The sequence below is a fragment of the Mesoplodon bidens genome (assembly GCF_964165515.1).
Source record: "Mesoplodon bidens genome assembly, chromosome: 18".
NCBI lineage: Eukaryota > Metazoa > Chordata > Mammalia > Artiodactyla > Ziphiidae > Mesoplodon > Mesoplodon bidens.
The window spans coordinates 14923250-14951212 of NC_138175.1; the positions used below are offsets into that span (position 1 = coordinate 14923250).

Genomic DNA, 27963 nt, shown 5'->3' on the forward strand with positions numbered 1-27963 from the left:
GACCTTCTCTGCCCACCAGCCTAAGCAAATTCCCACGAGGCCCATGGGTGGGCGTGGCTACGACCTGGTAGAGGAGGCTTTCATTCTGCAGCTCTCCGAACGAGTGTCTGAAAGCCCCCAGAGCCTGTCCAGGGTGCGGCAGGCACCAGAGGGTGGAGGGAGGTACCCAGGTGAAGGCAATCAGTGGAAGCCCCTCCTCCACTCCCTCCCATCTGGATCTTTCCTGGGGGTCGCTGATTCCAGTCACCCCCAGTAAAGCCTAGAGAACCCTCGGCTTCTCCGAAAGACTGGGCCCCATTAAGGAGCTGTGAGAGGGAGGAAACAGAGCCGGGCTGGGCAGGTCATTTGGTCCTTTGAAGTTCTCAAGTCCCCTCATCGGAAAAGTGGTCCCTGGTCTTCCTGCTGTGAAAGGGTCAGACGAGAGGAGGCATGAGAAAGTCCTAGAGAACTCCGAAGTCCAGGTGCTAAAGACCTGTCAAACTTTTATTATTATTACTACTGGTGGTGTTGCTGTTACTACTGTTAGTATTATTGCTGCTGCTAGTGATGATACGTGGTGGCTGCACTCAAGATGATCAGAGAGAGGGAGAAGGAAGGCAAGGGCAGCCTCTCTCCACTTTGCACCCGAGAGCCTCTGTTTCCCTGGCCAGGCGAGGAGTGGTCTCAGCACAGACGGGAGCCCCCACCCCACGAACCCCTGCGGAGCCCCGGGTCGGCCGCCGCCCCGCTGAGACCCAAGCCGATTCTCTGAGCGCGCGCGCCCCCTGCTGGCGGCGGGGCGCGGGCGCAGCCTCCGGATTGTATATAAAGGCAGCGTGGCGCGCGAGACCTGGCCGAGTGCGGGAGAGGAGCCGGCGCGCAGGGAGAGCGCAGTGCTGCCTGAGGTCTCCGAGCGGCTCGCCATGGCTGGGCCGCAGCAGCAGCAACCCCCTTACCTGCACCTGGCCGAGCTGACGGCGTCCCAGTTCCTGGAGATCTGGAAGCACTTTGACGCAGACGGTCAGTAAAGCTCCCAACTTGTGTGCCCACTCGCCCCCAGGGGACCTGCGGTGGAGGAAAGAGGGCAAGGAAGTTGCGGGCAGGGGTAAGATTGCCCCAGGGGGTGTTTTGGGTGCAGGGCCTGCTAAGGTCGGGGTCTCGAGTTTGGGAGACACCTGGCTGCCCTGGTGACAACCGCCTGCAAGTTTTCTTCCCTGACAGAGACGACAGAGCCCACCGGCTTTTGCAGCCTCATTCTGGGCAAGTTGGGGCTTTCCCAGAGGGGAGGCTTGGGCTGGCAAGGCTCCCCATGACTCCCCCTGCCGTCTTATCTTCCCCGCCTTTCTCTTCAAGGTAACATCCTGCCTTCAGCTGCGGCAGCCACAGGTCTCAGACGCCCACTCATTTCTTCTCTCAAGTTCCCCTTTTGTTGAATACCAGGTTGGCCCCGTGGGGTCCTGGGGACTGGGGCAAACTGGGGGGTCCTGAAGGGACACCCTTGGCCTCCCCAGCCCGTCCGGTGGGAGCAGGAGTGGAGAGGGCATCCAGGCAGTGAGCATCCCCTAGGCTTCCTCTGCCCACGTTCCATCCCTCACGGGCATTCAGGTCCCACTCACAGGGTGTGGTGGGAGGCAAGCTTGGGGTGCCAGCCTGACATGTTCCCTTATGATGATAATCCTGGGTGCTTTGGGTGACTCCTTCCTTCTCTGGGTCGGGGGAGGCACAATCTTAAATGCCTCAGTGACCCACCCTCTGCTCTGTGTGGTCTTGACATTTACTCACCCAAAAATCGAGGGCTGGACTGAACGACCTTTGGAAGTTGGCTCTAAGGACTGGGATTCCAAGGGTCTATGATGGCCTGACTCAGGCATAAAGGGAGCCCACCCCCACCCCGTTTTAGAGGCTTCTGATATCACTAGAGACTTTTTCTCCACCACTCCAAAAAATTAAGTGATCTGACTTCCTTCTCAGAGGTCCTGGCTGGGGTGGGCATCCGAAACGTTCTGGCACCTCGGACCACTGGCAGGGTGTTTATCCTGGGATTGAGAGCGAGGGGCATGGAAACCAGGGGGAGGATCAGGTGGAGGCTCCCTCCATTCTTCTCCCTCCCCTTCCTCACCTCGGCAGGGCGGGAATAAAGGTGGCTAAACAGAGGCCCTCGGCCCAGAGTGCTGTGGAGAGGCAGGGGTTAACGGGTATGATAACGAATGAAGTTTTGTTCCCTTGGAGCAAACTGAGAATCTGGGGGTGCAGAGGACTGGGCATGTGACACCTGGATTAGGATGGTGATCTGCCTATGAAGTACTGAAGGAGGTGGGTAGATTGTTAAATCTGTGAAATGGGGCTAAGGAGGGGTTGTATTTCCAGTCCCTGGCTGGTACCATAAAACTCCCTTGGGGGAAAGGGCTATAAAAAGATTGCAGCCTCTCTGTATTCTAGGTGACACGCGCACTCCCTAAGGCTTCTCCTGCCAGTTTATCTGCACCAGAGACTTACATGATTCAAGGAAAGTTACCAAGGGCCAAGGTTATACCACAGGCCTCCTGCCAGATGAGTCAGCTATAAACAGAGGACTCCACAGTTCTATTCTCCCCCAGTTCTCACGGGGCCAACCAAGACTGCTCTTGATAATCATGCAAGTCCTCACATTTCTCTGAGACTTTGTACTTTTCAAAACACAATCACACCTTGAGTCCTGCACAGTGAGGCAGTGGGCAGACCATGATTCTCCTTGGGCAGATGAGGGAACAGACACAAAGTGTGACTTCTCTGAGGTCATGTAGCGAGGTGATGGCGGCACTGGTTCCTGGCCAGCGCTTAACTCCCCACCTCTGGTTTCTGGACACCTGCTTTCCCTCCTGATCCAGCCTCAGAGGTGACGGGCAGTCCCTTTAATACTAGAAAGGGGTCCTATGGCTGGAGCATAGCTAAGCTAGCATGAGGCCAAAGAGTCTTTAAAGACCCCCAAAACCATCGTACCTCTGGTACAGTGTGAAAGGGGAGCTAGATTGCTTCTTGGTTCCTTGTCCCCCTCGGCATCCTATTGCCCGCTCTGGTCTCCACTTCAGGGAAGTCCCAAGGAGGGACCATGGACCTAACAGAGAAGGAAAGCAAAAAGGATTAGAATACCAGAGATGGCGCAGAAGGCGATTTAGGAAAATGAGGCTATAGCCAAATTGAAATTCGACTAAAGGACCCAGAATTAAGCTGTGGGTCACCTTGCTCTGGACCTTCCGTACCTGTCCCCTTCTGAACTCCCATGGCTGCCAGGGAGCTTCTCCCTCACTGCTGAGGTGCTCCCTGCCCTGGCTGGGCCTCCTCTTACTAACTCTGGCTTCTGTTTTTATCTTGGGGGTTTTACCCCGACTCTAAGAGTCCCCCTGCCGCTCACAGAGTGAAAGAGCTCCAGGAGGACTCTCCACGGCTCACCAGGTCCCCGGGGTGAGCTCTCTGGAGCCCAATTAGTCCCAGCTACCAAGGAGGGGGAGCACCGACCCACCCCACCCCTCCTGGACTCTAGTAAACAGAGACTAGGAGTCCGCAGAGAAGCTGGATTCCGAGGACAGTGGGGAAGAGGCAGGGAATCTGACCCTCCTAACTCAGCCCATTTCTAGTGAGGAGGAAGAGCCGTCATCCTGGTGACTTTGCCCAAAGAATTAGATTATCTTCAAAATTATCATCAGCCTTGCGGTGGAGAAAGGAAGGAGCAGGTGTCTGAAGAGGGGGAAACTGGGACTCAAAGAGGCAACGTTCTTTTCACAAGATCACACAGCAAAGTGAGAGGGTAGGGGGACCCAGGAATCCTCTCCTAGTACCCCCCACTCCTCCTCAGTGGTCAGCCAAGGTCATGCCCTTGGAAGCGTTCAGGTATCATCTCTCAAAAGCAGAGGAAGGGAAGACAGCAGCCGAGTGCACCCTATGAGCTAGGTTGGGGCTGGATCTCTTCCACATAACATCCCCATGCTCTGAGTGACCCTTACGTGCCCTACATGACTGAGTCCACCATTCTGTTGTTTCCTGGTCACTTTTTGGTCAGAAACGTTCTCAGTTTGCAAGATCCAGGCTTCAGAGGGATGCCCAGCTCAGGGCTCACGCTGGCCTCTCTTTGTGGTTCTGACCACACGGCCGCCAGGCTCCTCCTCTGCTGACGATCAGTACAAGGGCCGTGGGGAGCCAAGTTCTGCCCTTGGCCTTTGCTACCCTTTGGAAGCAACTGCAAGTGTAGGGATATTTTCTCTCCCAGAGGCCAGCAGACATTCACAGGACAATGCAGGGAATCCCACTCACTCCAAGAATCAACCTACGTGGATATACTTGTACATATACATAAAGTTATGTGAAAAAGGGGGCCTAGTATCAAGTTCTTTGGGATACTGAAATTTTAAGAATGTGCTTCCCTAGGGAACAGAAAAATAAATCCTGCTAATCTCTACAGTGGAATATTATGCAACCAATGGGATTGAGATGGGGCTTTTGTACTGACATGGAAAAGCGTCCAAGATGTATTATGGAGATTTTTTTTAATTACGGCAGGACACTATTACAGTATGAGCCCATTTTTACTATTAATGAAACAAGTATGCTGGAAAATATTTGAAAGACAATAATAATAGTGGTCCTTTCTACAGAGTCGATGATGTAAAGTTAAAAGGTATTTTCTTTAACTTTATAAGTAAATTTCTGTAGTGTTTTACAAGAGCATGTGTTTCTTGTGTAATCAGCAAAACAATAAATATTCAAGAAGAAAATAATTTTATGGGCACCCCCCTCCCCCCAAAAGAAATACATATATATCTCCAGGTGTGGGAATCTGCCCAGAGTTTTCTAGGCCTTTGTCTGCCTCCAGATGGCCCTAGTGATGCCGGAGGCTCTCAAAGCCTTGCACAGGGACTGAGCCTTGTTCCATATGGGTGTGGCCCTGAGGACTCTGAAAATGAATGACAGGAAGGACCACCAAGAACTGAGGCAGGCCCTGTGCAGTCTGCCCTCCTCTCTCCTCCTACACCCAGTAGTAGTAGCGGAAGCATCCTCCAAACCCATCCCCCAATCGGGACACTGGCCAGACAGAGAGTGCTCAGGCAGGCCCTCAGTCACTGAGGAGCTTGTGTCCCTGGTAGGGGAAGCAGAAGAAAGCTGAACAACAGCGCCTCTCGGAGGTGGAGAGAGGCCTGGGCAGCTTGCACTGGAATTCTAAATGACAAAGTCTTTTGGAATACTGAAAAGAAGACCTCTATGTATAAAATAGATAACTAATGAGAACGTACTGTATAGCACAGGGAACTCTATGCAATGCTCTGTGGTGACCTAAATGGGAAGGAAATCTAAAAGAGAGGGGATATATGTATACATATAACTGATTCACTTTGCTACACAGCAGAAACTAACACAACAATAAAAATTAATAATAATAAAAGACCTGCCCCAAAAGGGTTACAGAATATCTGGTATATATTAAGCATTTACACAAATCCTACAGCTGTTACTATGCAATACAGCTGTGCTGTTCATAAGATAATTACAGGATTTATAAAAATGACTGCTTCTTGGAGCATTAAAGGCAAAGGGGTCTGGTGCTGGGAGGGAGCCAAAGCTGTCTGAGGGCAGCTTTCTTTTAACCCTGTGGGCATTTCTCTGTGGGGTCCGTGTGTCCCGTTTAGGCCTGATGTCAGGATTTGGGGTTCTTTGGGAGCAGCCTCCTGCCCCACCTGGGGTCAGCCCTAGGAATAAGTCCCCCATCCCACCTCCGCTTTCACCCCAAATTCCCCACTTGTTTTGCCAACAGTGCCCTTCGGTGTGGATGTCCGCGGCATGCCAGCTGCGGACATCATCCGTGAGGCCCTCATGCCCCATGGCCCAGCCAGCCGATGGGGGAGGCAGCTGTGTCTGAGAGCTGGGGCTCCCCAGGGAGGCAGCTGCGGGGACGTTTTCACAAACAGGGATACTTCAGCCTCGCCTCGCCTCGCGTGGGCTGCCACCAGTGATCCCGTGTCCCTGCCCTACTCGCCTTGTTTATTCCCCTTTGACTTCAGTGGTTTCACTACCTGAGCCCCTGAGGGAGGTTTCCAGGGCTGATGAGGCCCCTCAGGGGAATCCCTCCCAATACCCAGGGAGCCAGAATTAACAGAGCAGGCGGAGGCTCTTCAAGAACTGAGCCTTGGGCTTCCCTGGTGGCGCAGTGGTTGGGAGTCCGCCTGCCAATGCAGGGGACACGGGTTTGTGCCTCGGTCCGGAAAGATCCCACATGCCACGGAGCGGCTGGGCCCGTGAGCCATGGCCGCTGAGCCTGCGCGTCCGGAGCCTGTGCTCCTCAACGGGAGAGGCCACAGCACTGAGAGGCCTGCGTACCGCAAAAAAAATTAAAAAAAAAAAAAAAAGAGAACTGAGCCTCTCCAGCTCTGGACCTGGTGGCTGTCCTGGAGGATTGCATCAGATCCTGCCTTTGTCCCGCAGGTCCCAGCTGGGGCCTCTGGCTTAGGCCCTTTCCCCCTCCTCTCTGGCTCTCAGCTGCCTCACCTCCTCTCTCGCCCAATCTGCCCCATCCTTCTGGCCTCCTCCACACCGGGAACTGGCCCAGCATTAGGCTGCCAGATGTCCACAGGTTCGGGGTACCCAGCCCAGCTCCAGAGCCTCTGTTCCAGAAGCAGCTCTGCCCAGAAACACAGATTAAAAGTCAAGTGTCTAAACATTCATCCAGTAGCAGTTTGCACTGGGATTTTCCCCCCAGGAGCCTCTGGGAGATGTGTGTGTGTGTGTGTGTGTGTGTGACTGACAAAGAGAGAAACCAAAACAAGATAGAGATATGGACAGAGATCGTCCCTGGGGTGAACAGAAGGAAAACAGGCTGTTAGCTGTGGTTCAATTTCTTTCCTCTCAAACTCCTCTCGAACACGAGGTCGATAACACCCGTCTGTTTACCTGGTAGCGGCCTGAAGACCAGCTGGGGCAGGGAGGGGAGAGCTCTTTGTAAATGGTGAGCACCATGCAAAGTAATATTTATATTGGTGCAGAGCCTGAGGAAGTCAATTTCTTGCCGCAAAGGGTGGCGTTTGTCCCAGAGGAACTCAGGCTGGAGGGTAGAGGGCTATTGGTCCTTCCATACATTTGAACTCCGGACAGACAGCCAGGAGGCCTGGCTTCATGAACGCTTTCTTGTGCAGGTAACGAGGAGTCTAGAACTGCATAACGCCCCTCCTTGAGTTCCTTAAACTCCGCAACACAGAATAATACAGATTGGTGAGCACCACGCCCTAGGCCCGTGCTTCTCGAACTTGAGCGCGCAGGAGACTGGTTCAAGTGCAGATTTCTGGGCCTCACTCCTAACAATTCTGATTCAGCCGGTCTGGGGTTGGTCCGAGAATTTGCATTTATAACAAGCTTGCAGGTGATACTGACACCGTCAGGGTGCAACCACTCTTTGAATAGTGCTAGTCTAGGCCCCTCTTGTCAAAAGAGGTGCCATCACTTGTCAAAATGAGACCCCGGTCTAACATCTCGGGCTTCACACCAGCCCCCCACCTCAACCTTGAATGTGAAGCCAAAGGTGCCGTCTCTCTAGGGAGAAGATGCTCATGTTCAAAAGCAGTGGTTGTGCTTTGAAATGTTCCTGCTCCTATGTTGTTAAAATGCAGATTCTGGTCAGCAGGTCTGGGGTGGGGCCTGGGATTCTGCCTTTCTAACAAGCTCCCAGGTAATTCCAAAGTTCCTGGTCCACAGACCACACTTTGAATGACAAGCCCTCATACTCCAGACCCACCAAATTAAAATCTCCATTTTAACACGCTCCTCAGGTAATTCTTGCATACCTTAAAATTTGAGACAGGTCGCACTAAAGCAGTCCTTAATCCTTACTGCACATCAGAATCATCTGGTGAGCTCTGAAAACATGCCCACGAGACACCCTCACCCCATCAATTAAATCAGGAGCTCTGGGGGTAAGGCCCAGGCAGTGGTACACTTTGAAAAGCCTCCCAGGTGATTCTAATACATAGCCTGGGCTGAGAATCAGGACTCTGAGGCTGCAGTCATGCTGGAACTCTTTGGGCTGAAGGGTTTGCAGCCATGGATTGGCTCGGAAGACCTTAAGAGCACAGAGTATAAAAATGATGCCTTCCATGTATGTGAGACTTTACATTTTCCAGAATGCTTTCACAGCCTTCTCTTGTATGGCTGTCACAATGGTTCTATGAAGTAAAAAAAAAAAAAAAAAAAAAGCATAAATAGTTATACCCATTTTAGAGATCAAGAAACTGAGGTTCAGAGAGATTGACTTGCTCGACATCGCATGGACAGTCACAGAGCTGGTGGTAGACTTATGACCCTTAATTGGGCTCCTCTTACCTGTTCAGCTCTCAGAAAATCTGTACGCACAAATCTCAGTGAGAAACAGGCCTCTTTCCACCGTGAGGCACGGCATTCTTTGGTCAAGGTGTTCCAAGTGTCTGTGGTCAGATTAACTCTAAAGAAGTGTTGTCTCACTTCAAAATTTGGGGAAACTGAGGCACCATGGTGGTGAAGAATGGTAGCAAGCCCAGAATAAGGACGGATGCGGGGTCCCCGGCTCCTCCCATCCCCCTCCCTAATATTCACAGGTTGCGGTTTGATACGGGGAAGTCAGGAGGGATGGTTGCTATGGTAACCACATCCTTATCAATGCCCATCCACACGAGATGTGCGCGGTGGCCGCGGTGGCCGGTGACCCCACCCCCCTATAAGACGGGCATAGAAAAAGCACACCACTTGCCCAGCGCTGAAGTCCTCCCCGGAAGGAGGCAGGCCAGCCTCTCCTCTCCTCCCACCTCGTGTAACAGGTGCCTCCCGCGTGATGGTTAGGGAGTTGCTCTGAGGGAAGCCAAAGGAGCGAAGACCTTCTCCTCCAGTGCTGGAGGATGCCCCGGCTGGGCCCTGCAGCCCCTGCCTATCTAACCTCTGCTCACCCTCTCCCTTCAGCTGGTAGATTCCTGCTATTCTTGTCTGGCTGCCTCACCCCCGTAGACGGTTAAATGCTCTCCGGGAACAGGCCCATATCTAAACTTGACTATAGTTCCCACAACGTTAAACGGTTGTTCAGTTCAAAAAAATAAAGGCTTGTGGAATTGAACAACATTTCTGTCCCTTTGCACAGAGCGAGGTGGTACTGTAATTCCCAGCGTAGCAAGAGGGGTTTCTTCCCACAGGGGCACTGGCCCCCACTCCCTGCCTTTGCTAGTAGCTGGGGCTTCTCAGCGAGGCCTTCCCTGCCCACCCTGTCCAAGTAGCCCTCATAGATACTTCAGCCACCTCCTAATACACTCACAAAACAGACTCATACTCACTGACTCAGGTGTCCACCCAGCCCTGGCCCGGGCCCAGCTCTGAGGCCTCTGGTACTTCGAACCCCAGCACATGCTCACAATGTGAGCTCCACCCCTGCCCCCCACCCCCTGGCCCCTCCAACCCCAGCCCCTGCTCCTGGACCCAGAGCTGAGCTCAGCTTCCTGCCTGAGAAATGGAAGAATAGACAGATCAGATCACGGCAGGGAGCGGCCAGCGAGAGAAAGAGAACTCGTTCCTCCAACTCAGTGGCACTGTCAACTGGACTACTGCCTTTTTGTCTACAAAGCCCTTCCTCCCTCCCTCCCTCCCTCCCTCCCCACTCCCCCTGCTGCCACTGTCCAGCTCTCCCAAGAAGCTTTCAGAACATCCTAGAAGAAAGATGACCACTCTAGCCTAGGGGAAAAAAGGGAACTCAAGTCTCATCTCTCCCCACCACGCGCCCCCACCCCGGCCTGCAATTACAATCATATCTTTTCCCTGCAGATAAAAATACTTAATTTATCTCACATGATTCCTCCATACACTATGTATTGTGGCATCTTCTCCACTAGAGAGCGCCACTAGGATTATTCATTCCTAATCTAAATTCTCAGGGGACACTAGTTGGGGAGGCTAGGAAGCACACACACCCCGACTCCCACATCACCCTCCAGCCTCCCAAAGCCCCCACCAAGGCCAGGCTAAATACTTCTTTTTTATTCTGTTTAGTTTGTAACTCCATTTGCCCTTGAAGCAAGCTACCATCTCCCTTTCCTGTTCAAGTTGAATATTCTCTATGGGAACCTTGCTCACTGCTTTAGATCAGATTTGGACCTTGACTTTTGGTCAGTGGTTTCCAAACCTTGCTATATACATGGAAATTACCTGGTGAGCTTTTTTAAAAATCACGATGTTTAGTTCATACCCCAAACCAATTACATCAGAATGTCTGGGGATGGGAGCCAGACATCCACATTTTTTTAAAGATTCTAGGAGATTCCCATTCACAGCAGTCTGGGGAGCACTGCCTTAGACCTGTCTGATTTCCCACCCACAAATGATTCCTCCCCATCACAGACAGACCAGGGAGCTTGGCCATGGACTCAGCTCGCCCTGGTCTCTAGGTCTTTTGGGTTCAGTGGTGAAAAACCTAAAGGACTTCTTACTACGTACGTGATCTTGCAAGTCAGGCCTTGACCTTGGGACCTGGTCCCGATAACGGCACTTTTCACCCAAATTCATTCCCGTTTTTTATACAAGTTCTGGTAATTGAACTCAAACAATAGTACACTGCACCCGTAACGGACTGAGTGACAGGCTTTACATGCAAAAATCCCATTTAATTACCCATTTTGCAGATGACATGGGTTAAATAACTTTCCCAAAGCCACACAGCTCGTAAGTACAGCAGAACCAGGATTTGAATCTACCTGCACAGACCTCAGAGCCCCCTCTCTTCATTACTGTGGAGTGGGTTGCCTCCCATATGCTTGATCCCTGTGACCACCTCTCAGGTGCCCCCATCCCTGCTTTTCTCTTGCCACTCTTCCCTTCTGCATTAGTTTCCTGGAGCTGCCGTGACAAAGTACGACAAACTGGGTGGCTTAAAACAACAGCAATGGATTCTCTTACAGTTCTGGAGGCTAGAGTCCAAAATCAAGGTGTTGGCAGGGTTGGTTCCAGGTTCTGAGGGGTAATGTGTTCCATGTCCCTCTCCTGGCCTCTGGTAGTTGCCAGCAATTCACAGTGCCCCTTAGCTTGGAGATGCATCACTCCAATCCCTGCCTCTGTCTTCATGTGGCCTTCTTCCTGGTGTGTCTTTGTGTCTTCACTTGGCCTTCTTATAAGGACACCAGTCATTGGATTTAGGGCCCACCCTAATCTAGTATGACCTCATCTTAACTAATTACATATGCAAAGACCCTATTTCCAAATAAGGTCACATCCTGAGCTCCAGAGGGACATGGATTCTGGGGGGACACTTTTTTTTTTATTAGAAAGTCTACTTTATTATTATTATTTTTTTGGCTGCACCGAGCGGCTTGTGGGATCTTAGTTCCCTGACCAGGGATTGAACCCGTGCCCCCTGCAGTGGAAGCACGGAGTCTGAACCGCTGGACCACAAGGGAAGTCCCTGGGGGACACTCTTCAACTCGGTACACCCTCCTACCCCAAAGACCCAAGTTCTGCCTCTGACCTCATTCACCCTACTGACCAGGGCTTGCCACCTGCTGACAAATCTCGAGGCTGATGACCTGTTGTCCCCTGTCAGATCTGCAGCTCCTGCTGCTTGCCCAGCTGGCTACAGACAGACAGCTCCCAGCTCCCTCTGCCAGCATGGCCCACACACTGGTCCCTCCCAGTCTCTGACTACTAAATGTATATCACAAAGGCAACACCGTTATTAATCTTGGATCTCTATGGTTGCAAATGGCCAGAGGGCAGGACCCACATCCCTAACAGTCCAGGGCTGGCCCAGACACCTGCTTGACCAGTGAGGAGAACAAGTTCTCAACAAAGCCCCCCATTTCCCCACCCCACCCATCCACCATAAGTTTTACTACTTAGCTCTGAGGTTCATTGCTTTTTTTCTTTGCTATTTTTGCAGGAAATGGGTATATTGAAGGTAAAGAGCTAGAAAACTTTTTCCAAGAACTGGAGAAGGCAAGAAAAGGCTCTGGCATGGTAAGCCCAGACCCCTCGCCCGTTGTTTGGAATTTTCTGTCATCCCGACCATGGCTTTGAGCATTGTCTGTCTTAGGTCATACATTCCATCAGCAGCCTGACATCTCTGGTCTTGACCCTCAGAGTTTTTCTTTTATCTGGAATGATTTTAAAAATTGAAATACTCCCTTAAAAGAGTACCTTACCTCACTATCTCTGGGTGTCTGGGATTGAGGGGTGTTCATGGGTACCGGGGGTTGATAAACTGCCCAAAACTGCAAAAGTTTGTTTCTGCGTCTGTGTGTATAAAAAGTATTTTTTCCTAGGGAAGAGTCCATAGCCTACCTAATATGCTCAGAGGGGTCATGACTCAAGACTGGATGCCTAGGGCTTCCCTGGTGGCGCAGTGGTTGAGAGTCCGCCTGCCGATGCAGGGGACACGGGTTCGTGCCCCGGTCTGGGAAGATCCCACATGCCGCGGAGCAGCTGGGCCCATGAGCCATGGCCGCTGAGCCTGCGCGTCTGGAGCCTGTGCTCCGCAATGGGAGAGGCCACAACAGTGAGAGGCCCGCGTACCACAAAACAAACAAACAAACAAACAAACAAAAGATTGGATGCCTAGAGGGTTTCAAGTGCCTTTATTCAAGACTGGAGTTTCTCAGCCTCGGCACTAAGGACATTCGAGGTAGACAACTCTTTGTCACGGGGGGCTGTCCATGGCATTGCAGGATCATTAGCAGCATCCCTGGCCTCTACCCATGAGATGCGAGCAGCACCCCTCCAACTTGTGACAATCCAAAACGTCTCCGGACATTGCTAAATGTCCCCTGCAGGGGATGCAGAATCGTCCCCACTAGAGAACCACTGTTCCAGACCAACCAAGGTTGGAACCTCAGCAAGGACCTAGAGGAAAGTGGAGGATTGCTCCAAACCAGCATCTGAGCCAGATCGTACTGGCTCATGTGTGCAGGTGTCAGACCGCCCTTCATGGCCTGAAGTGACTGCAAATCCTGTCCCAGGCCCTTAAGGCAGGCACATTGTTTCCCCACGTGCCAACCTGGCATGATTGACTTCACTAAAGCCTTTTGGGGCAACGTCTGAAATACTGAAAACGTAAGGTGATTGGAGCTAGTCTGTTGTGATTCCCATGCCTGGTTCTCGAATATATGGAGTCAGACCAACTCCCTCCCCACCAGCTCCTGCGGGTCCTTTGGTCGGGGCGGGGGTGGTCTCTCTACTCTCCCCTGCTGCGTGTCTGTTGGCCAATCCACTGCTTATTAGCAAGTCTGCATGGAGCGCTTTGGGAGATGAGTCACAAATCCACTGGTGAACACCTGGTTCAGAGCTCGTCAGCGCGCCCTGGTGAGGAAGATGTCCAAGTGATGGGCTTAAGTGATGGAGGTGATTCATGGGTTTGTTTATCAACAGTTCCCCGTCACCCCTCATTACTAGGATAGTGAAGCCCGGATCACAGAAAACACAGGCTTCACAACTGGTTCTGGGATCGTGGGGTAGATGGAGGAATGTGTTTTTACAAAGTGCTTCAAATCTGAAATCCTTCTCTTAGTCACTCCCTTCCTCAGATGGCATCAGGGGTGATTTTCAAGTCTGTCAACAACATTCTCAACTAACATCACCCCGGACTGGATCTCAGAGCAGCTGTTCTGTGGTAGAAAAAATATTGGCCTTGGAAACGAGTCATGAGTTCAAATTCTGGCGATACTAGCTGGTGACCTCAGGAGAAGTCACGTCATCTCAGCCCCCGTTTGTGTGTAAAATGGACAGGCTACTAACATCATGGGGACTGTTGTGGAAAGCAAACAAGATGGCCACATTTGTGATAAGGGCCTAGGCTCATTCCAGGCACATTTGTAGATGTAACGCAATAAATATTGATAAACAAATACATATGGGCAAATTGAGAGCAGTCCAAAAGGTAAAAAACAAAAGACTCTAAGAATTGGTAGAATTTTCCTTGGCCCAATCCTAGGAAACACACAACCCACTAGAAAGCCGTTAGAGAAGCGAAGAGGCTTCAGACGCCAAGATGATTCATCACTGATTAGGGATAAAGAAGAGCTCACTAATGCAAACACTTAACAAGCAGCACCCCAAGCGAAGAGAATCTCTGAGAACTTCAAGAGAACCTTAGACTTAAGTTAGGCAGTGATGGCCCAATAGAACTTTTGAAGTTCTTTGCCTTTTTAGTAGTCACATTCATCTAGTGGACTATTTACATGACCTCTCAACTATATAGACTTTCCCATCACATTCTTCCTAGCCTAAAATCAGAGTGGAAAGCATTGTAGAATTTCCAGTTAGTCTTTAAAGAAGAAAATGAGCGATCACCTTTGCTCTGGTGGAGTGTCTAGAACTTATTGGGGGCCCCTGCAATTGGTTGGGCTTATTAGAAGCTGCCTAAATGAAATGTTGGGGCCTGAGTTCTCACATCTGAGTGATGGAAATAAGTCCTCACCCTTCTGATAGACTTATGGTTTAATCCATCTCAAATCCATCTTATGGTTTAATCCATCTCAAAGGCAGACGGGCATGTTTACTTATGTGGTACAGAGCACATCCACATGTTCTGTTTCCCTTTGAAAATAATGTGATTGAGCCTCAAAGAAGAGAACACTTAGGGCTTCCCTGGTGGCGCAGTGGTTAAGAGTCGCCTGCCAATGCAGGAGACACAGGTCTGAGCCCTTGGTCCAGGAGGATCCCACGTGCTGTGGAGCAACTAAGCCCATGCGCCACAGGTACTGAGCCTGCGCTCTAGAGCCCGTGAGCCACAACTACTGAGCCCACGTGCCACAACTACTGAAGGCCGTGCTCCTGGGGCCCGTGCTCCGCAGCAGGAGAGGCCACTGCAATGGGAGGCCCATGCACCACGGCAAAGAGCGGCCCCCACTCACTGCAACTGGAGGGGGCTTGCGCGCAGCAACGAAGACCCAACACAGACAAAAATAAATAAATTAATAAATAAATAATAAATTTTTAAAAAGAGAGAGAACACTTAGATTTGGAGGAACCCTAAAAACGGAAAGGGTGCAGCCCTGATTACTCAGAGCATTGGTTCAACCTGGTTCCATGCCTGCCTATTTGGGGTGCAGAATGATTCCCCACCATTGCTGCACCAAGAGGGTGAGAGATCCATGGTTCACAGGGGACCCAGCAGCAAAATCAGCACCCTTTGTCTTTCTGCAGGTGTCCAAGAGTGACAACTTTGGGGAGAAGATGAAGGAATTCATGCAGAAGTATGACAAGAACGCAGATGGGAAAATCGAGATGGCAGAGGTGAGTCCTAGTATCCTGCTAAGAGCTACACGGGAAGGGCCGTCGGTTGCCTGTGCCTCTCCCATGCACAAGAGTCCTTCTAGGGATCCGAGTGAGGTGGTGGTCTTGAAGCCCCGCCCCCCCCCAGGACTTAGGCTGGTCAAAGAGAACAGATGGAGCTTTTCCTTTGACTCAAAAGGAACGAGGAAGCAACAAACATTGGCCCTAAGAAAGGGATGAAGACTTTTAATGCTCTCAGGGTCCAACGGGTACTATAAATGTGTGGTGAGCTCAGTTTAAGACAGAAGAGAGGGTGAAGTTTGCAGAACAGGAGTTTGCCTGTGACTCAAGCATGCTGGGAGCAAAGAGGGGAAGGCCATTGGGGGGAAGGGGGGCAGCCAACAGTGTTTGCGGCACAAGAGTACTTGCAGGTTTTTAAAAATCAGATTTGTTGTGGTATAATTTACATATAATAAGCAGTATTGATTTGAAGTGTAAAATTCCATGAGTTTAGACAGTTGTATACAGCCATGTAATCACCACCACAATCAAAATACGGCATCTCCATCACCCCCAAAATGTTCCTCTGTCTGGTCAGGCCATCCTGCACTAGCAGCCACCAATCTCAGATTAGTTTGCATTTTCTAGAATTATATATATGGAATCATCTATTAAGTATTCTTTTGAGTCTGGATACTTGGTGTTTTAAAGTGGCACCACTTTCTGTCCCTCCAGTTGCTCATACCCAAAGGTTTGGGGGTGACCCAGAAGCGCTTCTCAGAACATCCTTCCCCTTTAAAGGGCTGCCAGCCCCTGTTCTCAAGGAAGGAAGCAAAATGTGACTCCCATGCTGCCTTGCCACTGGCTGTTTTCCATCCTACCTGCAGGAAAGTCTGTTTGCTTCCTGGCAGGGCTCTCCATAATGTTACTGTTGCTCTCTGATCCCCACAGCTGGCGCAGATCTTGCCAACCGAGGAGAACTTCCTTCTGTGCTTCAGGCAGCATGTGGGCTCCAGCACCGAGTTTATGGAGGTGAGACCAAGGCACTGCCTTCTCTCTTGCACATTGGGGCCTGCCTTTCTCTCGTGTTCAGAGCCAGGTCTACCCAATGCCTGGGAATGGTCCCTGGAAGACACTAAACCCCTTTTGAGTAGCTCAACTACTCAAAATGTGATCCATGGACCAGGAGCATCCATGTCACCACCACCTGGGTGCTTGTTAGAAATGCAGAGTCCCTGACCCACTGAATCAAAATCTACATTTTAGCAAGATCCTCAGGTGACGTGTGTGCACGTTAAAGTGTGGGGAATAAGGTGAGAGGTAAGCTTGGGTAAAGTACCTTTGGAAAATAATGTGTACACACCACTTCCCATTTGGGTATTTGCCATAGATATTTGCATATTACAAGCTCTGAGAAATCCTGCAGTAAAGAGACCTATTTCACTTGGTTTGCCTCCAGAATCTTTCATATTTTCTTCTCACTCAATAGCATTAGTGTTCCTGGAATTCAGAGTTCCAAGGAGCATTCTTGAGAAGGATGGATTTAGGTACCATTCTAAAACTGAAAAAGCCCAGTGAGAATTCCAGTTTCCAGTATCTTCCAGGCTTGGTCTTTGACTGTGGTCTGGGCTTCACTGTCCCATCTTTAAAATGGATGTTGCCATCTTTGCAGTAGCAATTCTTTGAGATCCTCATGGGAAATAGGACATCCAAACTCAAGTGCCTTTTGAGTAATATGCAATTGATAGATTGAACCATGTGAAATTGCTCATATTTAACCATTCTTTATTTACAAAAATTGGAAATTCCATACAGTTTAACCAAATATATTACTAATCCTGATGTCCAGCAAACTACCAGTTATTTTTTGCTATTTTTCTGGGGCTCTGCACCCTAGCCATTCAATGTATGTGTCCCTCAAGGTGAAACTCAACCCATACCCCCACACACACACAACACACATACACAGTGCCTGCTGTGATAAATAATGACTAGCCTTCAACACAACTCCAGTCGCCATTTGTCATGTTAAATCCATTTCTAGCCACCGGTAATCCCCTGTCCCTGATTCACTGCTTAAAAATGACTGGAGAGCTAGTCCAGAAACACACATGGCAGTGAGTTCCCCACACAGATAGAAAGTCAGTTAGAAATAATGGATTCTTAGGGCAGAAGATTCATTTTTTTAAGTGGTAGCTGCCTAAGCATCAGATATGGATTTAATATTATTGTGCTTTAAAGGATTTTCTCCAGTTTTTTCACGATGGCAAAATTCCATAAGCTGGTCATTGACATGCTGGATTCTGTTCTTAGTCCCCCCCTTGCCTGTCTAGGAGGAAAAGTCCGCATATACATAGCATTTGTCAGGGTGCTGCTTTTGTGTCAGTTTTTCTGTCTGTAGAAAAGGGAGCGTTTATACTTGATTACTCCTTTCCTGATAGGGAGGCGGCCAGAGATTGGCCTCCCTTCCACCTATGATCAGGAAAATGGGGATGACAGCTTGCAGGGGACAGAGATGCTTAAAGAGGAGGGGAAGGAAACCCTCTCTAAATCATCAGTGGTTTCTCTCTGTGTAGTTGACATGGTTCCATATTTTACCTGCCTTTATCCTTTAAGCCCCAGCATAACTACTGAGCCAACGCCACCCCCCTCCCCAGGTTTCCCGGGACCCCATCATCCTACAGGACCATCCCCTCCTGGGGTTGTCCATTCGTTCCACCTTTATCAGCTGGAAACATGTAATGGCCCCTCTGTTGCCCTGAAAGGTTTTGTCCTGTCAGATGCTTCCATCCCACTGCCCATCACATTTTAATTTCTAACGTTAGTGACACCTCAGGATTTCTTTGAGATTTCACAAAGCCCAGGTATCTTGAACTCTTTTCCTTGAATGGGAAGAGAATAATGACCATACTTTGTGATGGCTGAACACAAAGTACTGGATGGGAAGAGAAGTCCAGCATGAGAGCGTAGAGCTGGGGGTGGATCCAAGGAGGGAAGGAGGGAGGGAGGGAAGGAGGGAGGTCAGACCTGCTAGGATGATCTCACTCTGAAAGCAGCTGGCTGCTTTGCTTTCTGGGAGGACTGGGGTCCCTTCAGGTTAACCTCCCCTGAGGCAATTTAGGGGGTGTCTGCCTTTTTCTCCCAGTCAAGACTCAACCTAGATGAACTAAATTCCAATACACTAAAGGCATGCAGGTGGTTGGTGAAGTCATATTTGAAAATCTGCACATATTTCTTTGTGCTTACTCAAGGGCAGGCTTTCGGAGCATGGGAAGGAATATTTTGATGGAGCCGGGCATTTTCTTTCCCCAAAGAAAGAACTCTCCCCTAATCAAAAATCATTTACCCAAGTTGTATGTAGAATAAATCTACCTTTTTATTGGGACTTGCTCATATCTCATAACTTTTTAAAAAATCAGATCAAATTTTTTGAGCCACTACTATACCATGAGAATTACACAGCCTAGTTTGCTGGTATGGAAGAAAGATCCTAAAATATCTATACTTTCTCACACTCCTCACAATAAAAGGGGGACATGCCATCAACAGACGAATGTGTGGTACATATATATAATGAAATATTACTCAGCCATAAAAGAGGAATGAAATAATGCCATTTGCAGCTACATGGATGGAGCTAGAGATTATCATACTAAGAGAAGTAAGTCAGAAGAGAAAGACAAATACCATATGATATCACTGATATGTGGAATCTAAAATATGACACAAATGAACTTATCTACGAAATAGAAATGGATTCACAGATATAGAGAACAGACTTGTGGCTGCCAAGGGGGAGGTGGGGTGGGGGAAGGATGGACTGGGAGTTTGGGACTAGCAGATGCAAACTATTATATATAGAATGGATAAACAACAAGGTCCTGCTGTATAGCACAGGGAACTATATTCAATATCCTGTGATAAACCATAATGGAAAAAATATATATATATGCGTGTGTGTGTGTGTATATATATATATTTCTGAATCGCTTTGCTGTACACCAGAAACTAACACAACATTGTAAATCAACCACAATAAAAAAATTTTTTTAAGTGGGGGACATGATGTGGAGAAGTTGAGGAGACAGGAGATCAAATTTGGGAAAAGAATTAGCACCTACTGACTCTCAGAAAATCAAGTGTTGCTGGTGTCTAGCTGTGCTGTTTGGAGCTGAGGGAGAAGGGAATAAAAATCAAGAAAACTTGGAAGAAAACCTAAGAACTGTGATCAGGCACCAAAATAGACCAAAGATTAGGGAAACAGGGTTCTCTGGGCCTTTTATCACAGATACACCCACTCTCACCCCCCACCATGGTATTCCCTCCTCCCCACAAGATAGATTGGGTTAAATACTGGGGTTTCAGGACAGTTGCATTCAGGACCAGATTTTTTCAGGACAATTGTATTAGTTAACTATCGCTGTGTGACAAATTACCCCCCAAAATTTACCAGCCTAAGGCAACAAACGTTTATTATCTCTCAGTTTCTGTGGTTGGAAATTTGGTAACAGCTCAGCCAAGTGGCTCTGGTTCAGAGTCAAGATGTCAGCTGGGCTGCAGTCATCTGAAGGCTTGACTGGAGCTGGAAGATGCACTTCCAAGATGGTACACTCACGTGGCTGTTGGCAAGGGGCCTCAGTTCCTCACTACATGAGCCTTTCTATAGGGCTGCTTGAGTGTCCTTATGACGTGGCATCTGGCTTCCTCCAGAGTGAGTGATCAAAGAGAACAAGAAGGAAGCCTCAATGTCTTTATGACCTAGGCTTGGAAGCCACACACTGCCATATCTGCCGTGTTCTATTCATTAGAAGTGAGTCACTAAGTTCAGTCCACATTCAAGGAGAGGGAAACTAGGGAGGTGAAGAATTGGTGGACATTTTAAAACCATTCCAACTGTTTTTCCTTGTTTCTCCTGTGTGATGTCTGCTCCTGCTCAGATGGCCAGAACAGAGAGGAAGGAGGTGGTCAGACCCGTATCACCTGCTGAAGCTCTGCTTCTCTTTGATCCCCCAGATGCTGTGGTCAGCAGGCAGTTCTCTGGTCCCTCACAGGGACCCAATGCATGTACTGAATAACTGGGGCTCGGATCAGAGCCCAGAACCAGTATGGAACAAGATCCAGTGATGGACCGATTGTCTAGGCCTAGATCACATGCCCACCTCTGGAGATGGGTCAGCCCCTCTTGAACCGTGTGGACTGAGCATGAGAGAGGGGTGGTTTCCTAAAAAAAGGGGGGGCGATGCTTTTTATCAGAAAGATGGGGGAGTGGCCTTGGGATAGTCTAAACACACTGATTACACTACCAATTCTGTTCCACCTTCAGACAGGGCTGCCATATGCATCGTGGTGGAGGGGTAGAGGACGCAGTACAATAAGTAACCAAAGCCTGCTTCTGCCCTTCCAGAGGGTTCCTACCCTTGCTCCCAACTCCCACACAGAGAATGAGAAGCTTCCAGAACAGTAAAAGGACACCCAATACACCCACAGCAAAAATGGGATCCAACAGATCATAGTGCTAGTCCTGGTAAAAAATCTGCCTGGTTAACACCTTAGAAAGCCATAACCCTGCTTACAAGATGATCCTGAAGCCAGTTACAGTAAGGAGACCTTGTCCCAGCAGGGTTTTTTTCTTCTCTATGTGACCTTGGCCAAGACACTTTCCTTTATTTCTTCATCTGCGACATGGAAGGGACTGGTCTAGACCATCTGCATGTCCCCAACTCACTGTAATATTCTTGAATATCACGACCCGGCCTGGCCCGTTAAAGGAAGATGGAGGGAAGTTTCTAGGTGTGGATAAATCTTTGTGAATAGGTTGACATTCCCATTGCAGGCCTGGCGGAAGTATGACACAGACAGAAGTGGCTACATCGAAGCCAACGAGCTCAAGGTAAGATGAGCCTCGGAGAGGGCATGGAGGGCGCAGAGAATGGGCCTGAGACCAAAGTGGTGGTGGGTTGAAGGAACCTGGGGAGGGAGGAGAGGGTGGGTGAGGAATTTGGGTGTGTGGTCTGCTGTGGGATACTCAGGCCCGGCTCTGAATGGTTGGACATGTTCAGCCATGTGAAATCAGCAACACAGAGCTGTAGGAGTTCAACCAGTTCACATTCCTCTGCACGTCAGTGCCCAGGACAGGCATCCTCAAGGCATTCCAGCAGTTTGGCCTTCTCGCTTGCACGTCTACCCCTAAATTCCTCTGGACCCAAGGAGTCCCAGGCACTGCTTAGCGTGTGTCCTGGGCTCTCTGAGGAGCCAGAGCCAGTTTCTACTGCCTGGCCTATGGGGTGAGGTTACATCCAGCAGCTCCCTCCCCCTTCAGGGTTACTCCACAAGCACTAAGGGCTGAGGGAATTGTGAGGGCTGCAAGCTATGCAGATGACGGGCCCCGGAAAGCAGTGTTGAGTGACTGTCTGAAGGAACAGGTAAGTGAGTCAGGGACAGACAGCCTGAACTGGGAGCTCTGAAGAGGACTTTGGTATTCCAGGGATTCCTGTCTGACCTGCTGAAGAAGGCGAACCGACCATATGATGAACCTAAGCTCCAAGAGTACACCCAAACCATAGTGAGTGGCTGAAAGTATCCCTCCTCCCCAGGGGTGCAGGACATGGGTCCCAAATCAGTGGGATTTGGGGTTTGTGGGGTTGTTAGTTGGCTGATTCTTCAGGTCCGGAAGAAGTGACTCCCAGTGGCAGCCAGCAAGAGGAATGCTAGTTCATGGGCCCAGCACCCTCTCTCTTGAGGTCCCCACTCAGCCAAATGCTCCTGGGACAGTGTAAGACTGGAGCATGTTTCCATGGCAGCCTCCACAGCTCCAGGGGAGGATAAACTTGGAGAGCGTGGGCCTGTGGTGCTGATCTGCTGTCTTCTGCGGCCCTGTCCCTGAGAAAGGGGGAGGGGAGCCATGGCCAAGCCCCTGCTGTCTCCCCAGTGACCGATTCAGCCCATGCTGGTCCCTGCCACCAGGTGACCTCAGAGGACGCATGAGCATACTCCCCCATCCTCCTTCCTCTCCAGTACAGGGGATGGCAGGCCAAGGTCCCACACGAGAGAAAGTCAAAGCAAATAACCCAGGCACCACTTTCTGTCCCCAACAGCTACGGATGTTTGATTTGAACGGGGACGGCAAACTGGGCCTCTCGGAGATGTCCCGGTAAGTGCCTGCCCTCACTCACCCCAGCATCACTTTTCACAAGATCCCTGCAGATCATCCCTGTGCTACCGTCCCTATCGCCAAGATCAATCCGTGGAGAAGGTGACAGGTCAGGTGCCCTGAGGCACAAATCAAAGTTAGATCAAATCATGATCATCATCACCTCAATGTCCCTTCTCCCTCTTTTTAGACTTTCCACTGACACCTGATTATTACGTGCTCAGAGCTCGTTTCCATAACTACAGATGCTCCTTCTGCATCCCCTCCCCCCAGGTCCGGGTTGTTCTTGCTTCTGCGCTGTCTCCTAATCGCTGCTCTAACATTCTCTTTCCAGACTCTTGCCTGTACAGGAAAACTTCCTGCTTAAATTTCAGGTAAAATAGCCTCTTTGCTTTTCTTCAATTCCTCCCTTCCCCTCATCCCTCTGAGCTCACCCTTCCTCAGCACGCACACACACACACACATACACACACACACACACTCTGCAGGGCTTTGGCTTCTGTCTTTAATACCTTGGGCCTTCCAGGGCATGAAGCTGACCTCGGAGGAGTTCAACGCAATCTTCACATTTTACGACAAGGTAAGACAGAGGACGGTGTGGATGGAAAAGCAGGAGGCCCGTTCCAGCGCCCCCCTGCCCCCCCACCCCACCAGAATGGCTCGCCTTGGTCCTTGGGCGTAAACAAGCTTCGGAGCAGCAATCTGAGCCACGCAGGTTCTTCCTGTCCCTTTGGATTCCCTGCAGCATCTTCTGCTATGTGAGAAGATAAATGTCCTTCAGTGTGTGGCCTGTGGGACCCAAGGTTTTGGTTCCTTAAAAGTACAGGAGAGAATAGCTCATGGAAGAGGGTTATGCCTGGAACTAGAGTGTGATTACATTGTTGGTACCCAAAGAGAGGAGGTGCTCAGTACTGCTCCCCTGGTGCCAGGTCATAATCTTGCTGTCTTCCTAGGGAAGTGGGGAGTGAGAAGCCCTCCGTACCAATGTCGCTCCTCCCTTAGCTGCCCCTGTGTGGGTGACTCCAGTGGTTTTCCTTAGCACTGTAGGCTTGGGGGTAAACTTTAAATAGCCTGTGTTCATCCTGACATCTTATTGTGGGATTCGACACCCAGGGAGTTAGCGAAATGCTTCTTGAACCTCACTTACAATGTCAGTGCAAATGAAAAACACCAGAAGGGAAGGTTACCAACAGTTTGCCCTGGACCCACCCGTTCCTGCAGTGACTGGTAAAGTCAGAAGTGACACGTTATTTGGGCACCTCTTTTGCTCAGAGTAAAGACCATGAGCAAAGCTAGACTCTGGCCGGGGGTCATGGGGCCTGAGTTCTGAGGCTCCATGCTGACCCTCTGCTCCCCGCCAGGATGGAAGTGGCTACATTGATGAGAATGAGCTGGACGCCCTCCTGAAGGATTTGTATGAGAAAAACAAGAAGGTGAGTGGCTGAGCCCGGAGGTGGGGTGCTGTCCTGGAGGTGGGATGGGGGCGGGAAGGAAGGCCGAGGAGTGTGTTTTGCTCTCTTTGATCACCCCCTAACAAGGCAACGGCAGTTTTTTGGTTTTTTCCTGGTTGAATTGATAGGTGGTTTGATTTGTTGGTTTTTTTTTTTTTGCGGTACGTGGGCCTCTCACTGTTGTGGCCTCTCCCACTGCGAAGCACAGGCTCCGGACGCTCAGGCCCAGCGGCCATGGCTCACAGGCCCAGCCGCTGCACGGCATGCGGGATCCTCCCGGACCGGGGCACGAACCCGTGTCCCCTGCATCGGCAGGTGGACTCTCAACCACTGCGCCACCAGGAAAGCCCCCCGTTTTTTTTTTAATACACATAAAAAAGTTTGCCATCGTAACCATTTTTAAGTACAGTTCAGTGGCATTAACTACATTCACAATGTTGTGCAACTGGCACCACCATCCAGCACTTGTTCATCTTCCCAGAATGAAACTCCGTAGCCATTAAACAATAACTCCCCCTTGCTGCCTGCCCCGGGCCACTGGCACTCATCATTCTACTTCCTCTGTGCATCTCACTGCTCTAGATACTTCATATAAGTGAGATCATACAGTATTTGTCTTTCTGTGTGTGGCTTATTTCACTCAGCGTAACATCTTCAAGGTTCATCCATGTTGTAGCACATGTCGGAAATTCCTTCCTTTTTAAGGCTCAGTAACATTCCATGGTGTGTCTATCCCACATTTTGTCTGTCCATTCACAGGCAGACACTTGGGTTTCTTCTACCTGCTGGCTGATGTAAATAATGCAGCTACGAGGCCATGGCAGTTTTGATGTGGCCCAGTTCTTGGAAGTGCCAGCCACATGGCGAACAAAAAAGACTTTTTTACAGGAACCAGGAGATGAGTCTTGGCAGCATTTTCCTCCACCTCCTGCAAAATGTATTTCTCTGAGAAAACGGTTTTGCTGCTTTCTTTAATTAGATGAGGAACGCTCTATAATTCCTTGCGTTGTCTAACTGCCTGGGCGGTCAGGCTAGAGCTAAATATAATGCTCAATTTCAGGGCAAAAAATTCATCACAGCCTCTGAGTCTGTCTCCCTTTCCAACTGCCTTCCGACTTCTTTATCCTGAATATCATCCTTCATTTCTTTCACCCTAAATTTATTTTTTTGCTTTACACTACCTACAATTGCTTTTTGAAAGAGGCAGGAAACAAATTATAAGCAAATACTTCCTAGGAAGAAAGGAAGTACTCACCAAGTGTTTGAACTCGGCAGACTTTTTCCTGGCACCAAACTCTAGAAGAAAATTATTTGTGCATCCTTATGTGTCCAAGGAATGTTGCTCATCGTAATGGAAAATATCTTTAACTGTAATTGTATTAATGAGGCATAATTATTCTCCATATGACCCTGCTTTATGCCTGAGGCTGATAGGCCTTGAAGGCAGGCATTAAATCTTGGGAGAGACCCGAATTTCCTGATCATCATCTAACTAGGCTCTTTCTTGATTACCACAAAAGACAACTCATATGGCTACACAGCTTGACTCGAGATGTGGAAACAAAAAAGAATCAGGTGTTGGGGCTAGGAAACAACTCTGAAGGTTAGAGAACAAGGATATTAATAAAATTATTTACCCGGGAGCCTTCCACCTGTACTAAGCTCCAGATTTAGCACATGGGGATTGAGTGAATGAATCAGTAGAGAGAGCTGCATGCTTGTAAATAACAGCCCCTGAGTTGGGAGGGGAATGGCCATTTTTAGGTAAGCCCACATGGCAGATGCATATGCCTTTTTTAAAAAAATTATTTATTTATTTATTTATTTATTTATTTATTTATTTATTTTGGCTGTGTTGGGTCTTCGCTGCTGCATGCAGGCTTTCTCTAGTTGCGGCGAGCGGGGGCTACTCTTCATTGCCGTGCGCAGGCTTCTCATTGCGATGGCTTCTCTTGCTGCAGAGCACAGGATCTAGGTGCGCGGGCTTCAGTAGTTGTGGCACGCGGGCTCAGTAGTTGTGGCGCGCAGGCTCTAGAGCGCAGGCTCAGTAGTTGTAGCACACGGGCTTCGTTGCTCCGTGGCATGTGGGATCTTCCCGGACCAGGGCTCAAACCCGTGTCCCCTGCATTGGCAGGCAGATTCTTTACCACTGCGCCACCAGGGAAGTCCGCATATGCCATTTTGATGGTGCCTGCACGGACGGTGATTCGGTTTCTGAGCAGATTAATGTCTGAGGCTCCTGTGGGACAGGATGATGGGCTCAAACTTTGACATTTCCTAGCAGTCCTAAGACAGTTGCAACTTGCTGAAGCCATCCTCAGCTTCAAGCAATACTTCTAGACGCAGAAAGTAAGCAGCCCCCACTGTCCATTCTGCTAAAACTCTTGATGCCACACTAAACTGGAGGGTTTTGTCAAGCTCAGGCTTGATATATGGGGTCACTTCCTTAGCTCCTAATTGAGTGGTAGGTTGCTCAGGCACACCCTGGTGTTATGGACTAGGTGACATTTTTTCCAGAAACTTCACAACTTTAGTGAAGATGCCCCTCAAAGCTAGAGATGCTTGCAAAGTGCCTTGGGGCTGGGTGGTGGCACAAACCCAGGAATCAGTAACGTGAGGGGATGTCACCAAACGATGCAATAAAAGACTGACCTTGGAGCACTGAGGACAGGTGAGCCAAGTAAAGAATTACGCAGGGGACTAAGACTCTTTATGGCTGTAGAGTCGTCCCATCCTTTAGCCAATATCTTAGTCTTTACACCTCAATTTTCTCATTAGCTGAATGGAGATAATGACCCATCAGCCTGGAAGGGTAACTATTTAAAAAAAAAAAAAAAAAAGATCTGCCGACATGTTCAATACAAAAGGAGGAGGAGGAGGAGGAGGAGGAAGAGGAAGGAGGGAGGGAAAGAAAAAGGCAGTTGTTTAGTGATTTTCCAATGTTGATGATTACTTTGCTCTATTTCAGAACTTTCGGCTATTTCCATCCAAAGCAACACAAGGCATGTGGGCTGTTGGTGTTCTGTCAATGTTGGCCTCCATTTTATATGAGACTCTGGGCATATGTTTGTGGGTCACCTGGCTTAGTGCCCCTCGAGGCCACAAGGAGCCAGTGAACAAGCAGTAGGCTGGTAGGCTTGCTGCTGGAGGAGAAAGGAGTTAGAATCCCTTGTTTCACTGGGTGAGGCTTTTAGGGAAGCGTGATCCAAGGGGCCTGAAGACAGGGAGTTCTCCTGGCATTCTCCTCCTCACCAGCAGATTGAGTAAATGGAGGCTCACTGAGGTAGAGGAATTTAGAGAAGCTATGCGTATAGATAACGACTGTCATCAACAGCTACTGTTTGGAGTGCATGCTGTGTGTCAGGTACTGTGCTAAGTATTGTTTACATTCATTTCCTCATGTAATCATCATAACACCTCAATGAGGCAGGCTCATTACTGTACCCATTTTACAGATGAGGCAGCTGAGACTCAGAAAAGGTTGAATACTTTCCCCAAAGCAATGCAGCCAGTCAGTGAAAGGGAGAGTGTTTTTCATCCAGGGCTTTCTGATTCCCAAGGCCCATGCTTTGTGTGCCTCTAAGCTACTTGTACTGAGATGGGATAAGGGAAAGGTTCTGGCTGAATGCACAGCTGGGCCGTGTAGGTGGGGCCGTCCTCTGAGCCTCTTACCCTCTCCCTCTCTGTCTCCTAGGAAATGAACATCCAACAGCTCACCAGCTACAAAAAGAGCATCATGTCCTTGGCCGAGGCGGGGAAGCTCTACCGCAAGGACCTGGAGATTGTCCTCTGCAGTGAGCCCCCCATGTAAAAGGGGGGATGGGGGCTGCTTCTCCACCTCCCCCCAAACCTGCCCCTGCTGCCCTGCCACTTCCACCCAGACCCGGAGATCCTGAGCATCCCTCCCGCTGCCCCTGCCATCTGCACACACACCAGCCTGCAGAGCAGGAAAGAAGAGATGGAGAAGGGGCTGCTGATGGGCCCCCTGGAGCCCCCTCCAACCCAACCCTGGCTGACCAGTCACAGCGCTCTGCATGCAGAGGGGCACCAACCGCATAGAAGGTGGGCGGGGGCACAGGTGAGGAGTCCCTCGTTCTCTTCGCTGTGATGCATGAGCTCATTCGCTGTATGATTTAGGCTTCTGTGTCCAACAGA

The 27963-nt window shown here is 49.7% G+C and overlaps 1 protein-coding gene across 3 annotated transcripts; it reads left to right on the forward strand.

The window, feature by feature from the left end:
* The first annotated feature begins 766 nt into the window (after positions 1-766).
* Positions 767-27937, forward strand: CALB2 (calbindin 2). 3 transcript variants are annotated; one of them, XM_081216108.1, is made up of 11 exons: positions 767-999; positions 11879-11955; positions 15139-15228; positions 16159-16239; positions 21041-21097; positions 21692-21769; positions 22302-22357; positions 22692-22731; positions 22884-22937; positions 23719-23790; positions 27503-27937. In XM_081216108.1, exons 1-11 carry the CDS (start codon positions 903-905, stop codon positions 27617-27619), a joined length of 819 nt encoding a protein of 272 aa, XP_081072234.1. In that variant the 5' UTR covers positions 767-902; the 3' UTR covers positions 27620-27937. The 3 variants fall into 3 exon arrangements, with proteins under 3 accessions (XP_081072234.1, XP_081072235.1, XP_081072236.1); XM_081216109.1 differs by having other exon boundaries at positions 27506-27937; XM_081216110.1 differs by lacking the exon at positions 15139-15228.
* Positions 27938-27963: the final 26 nt, after the last annotated feature.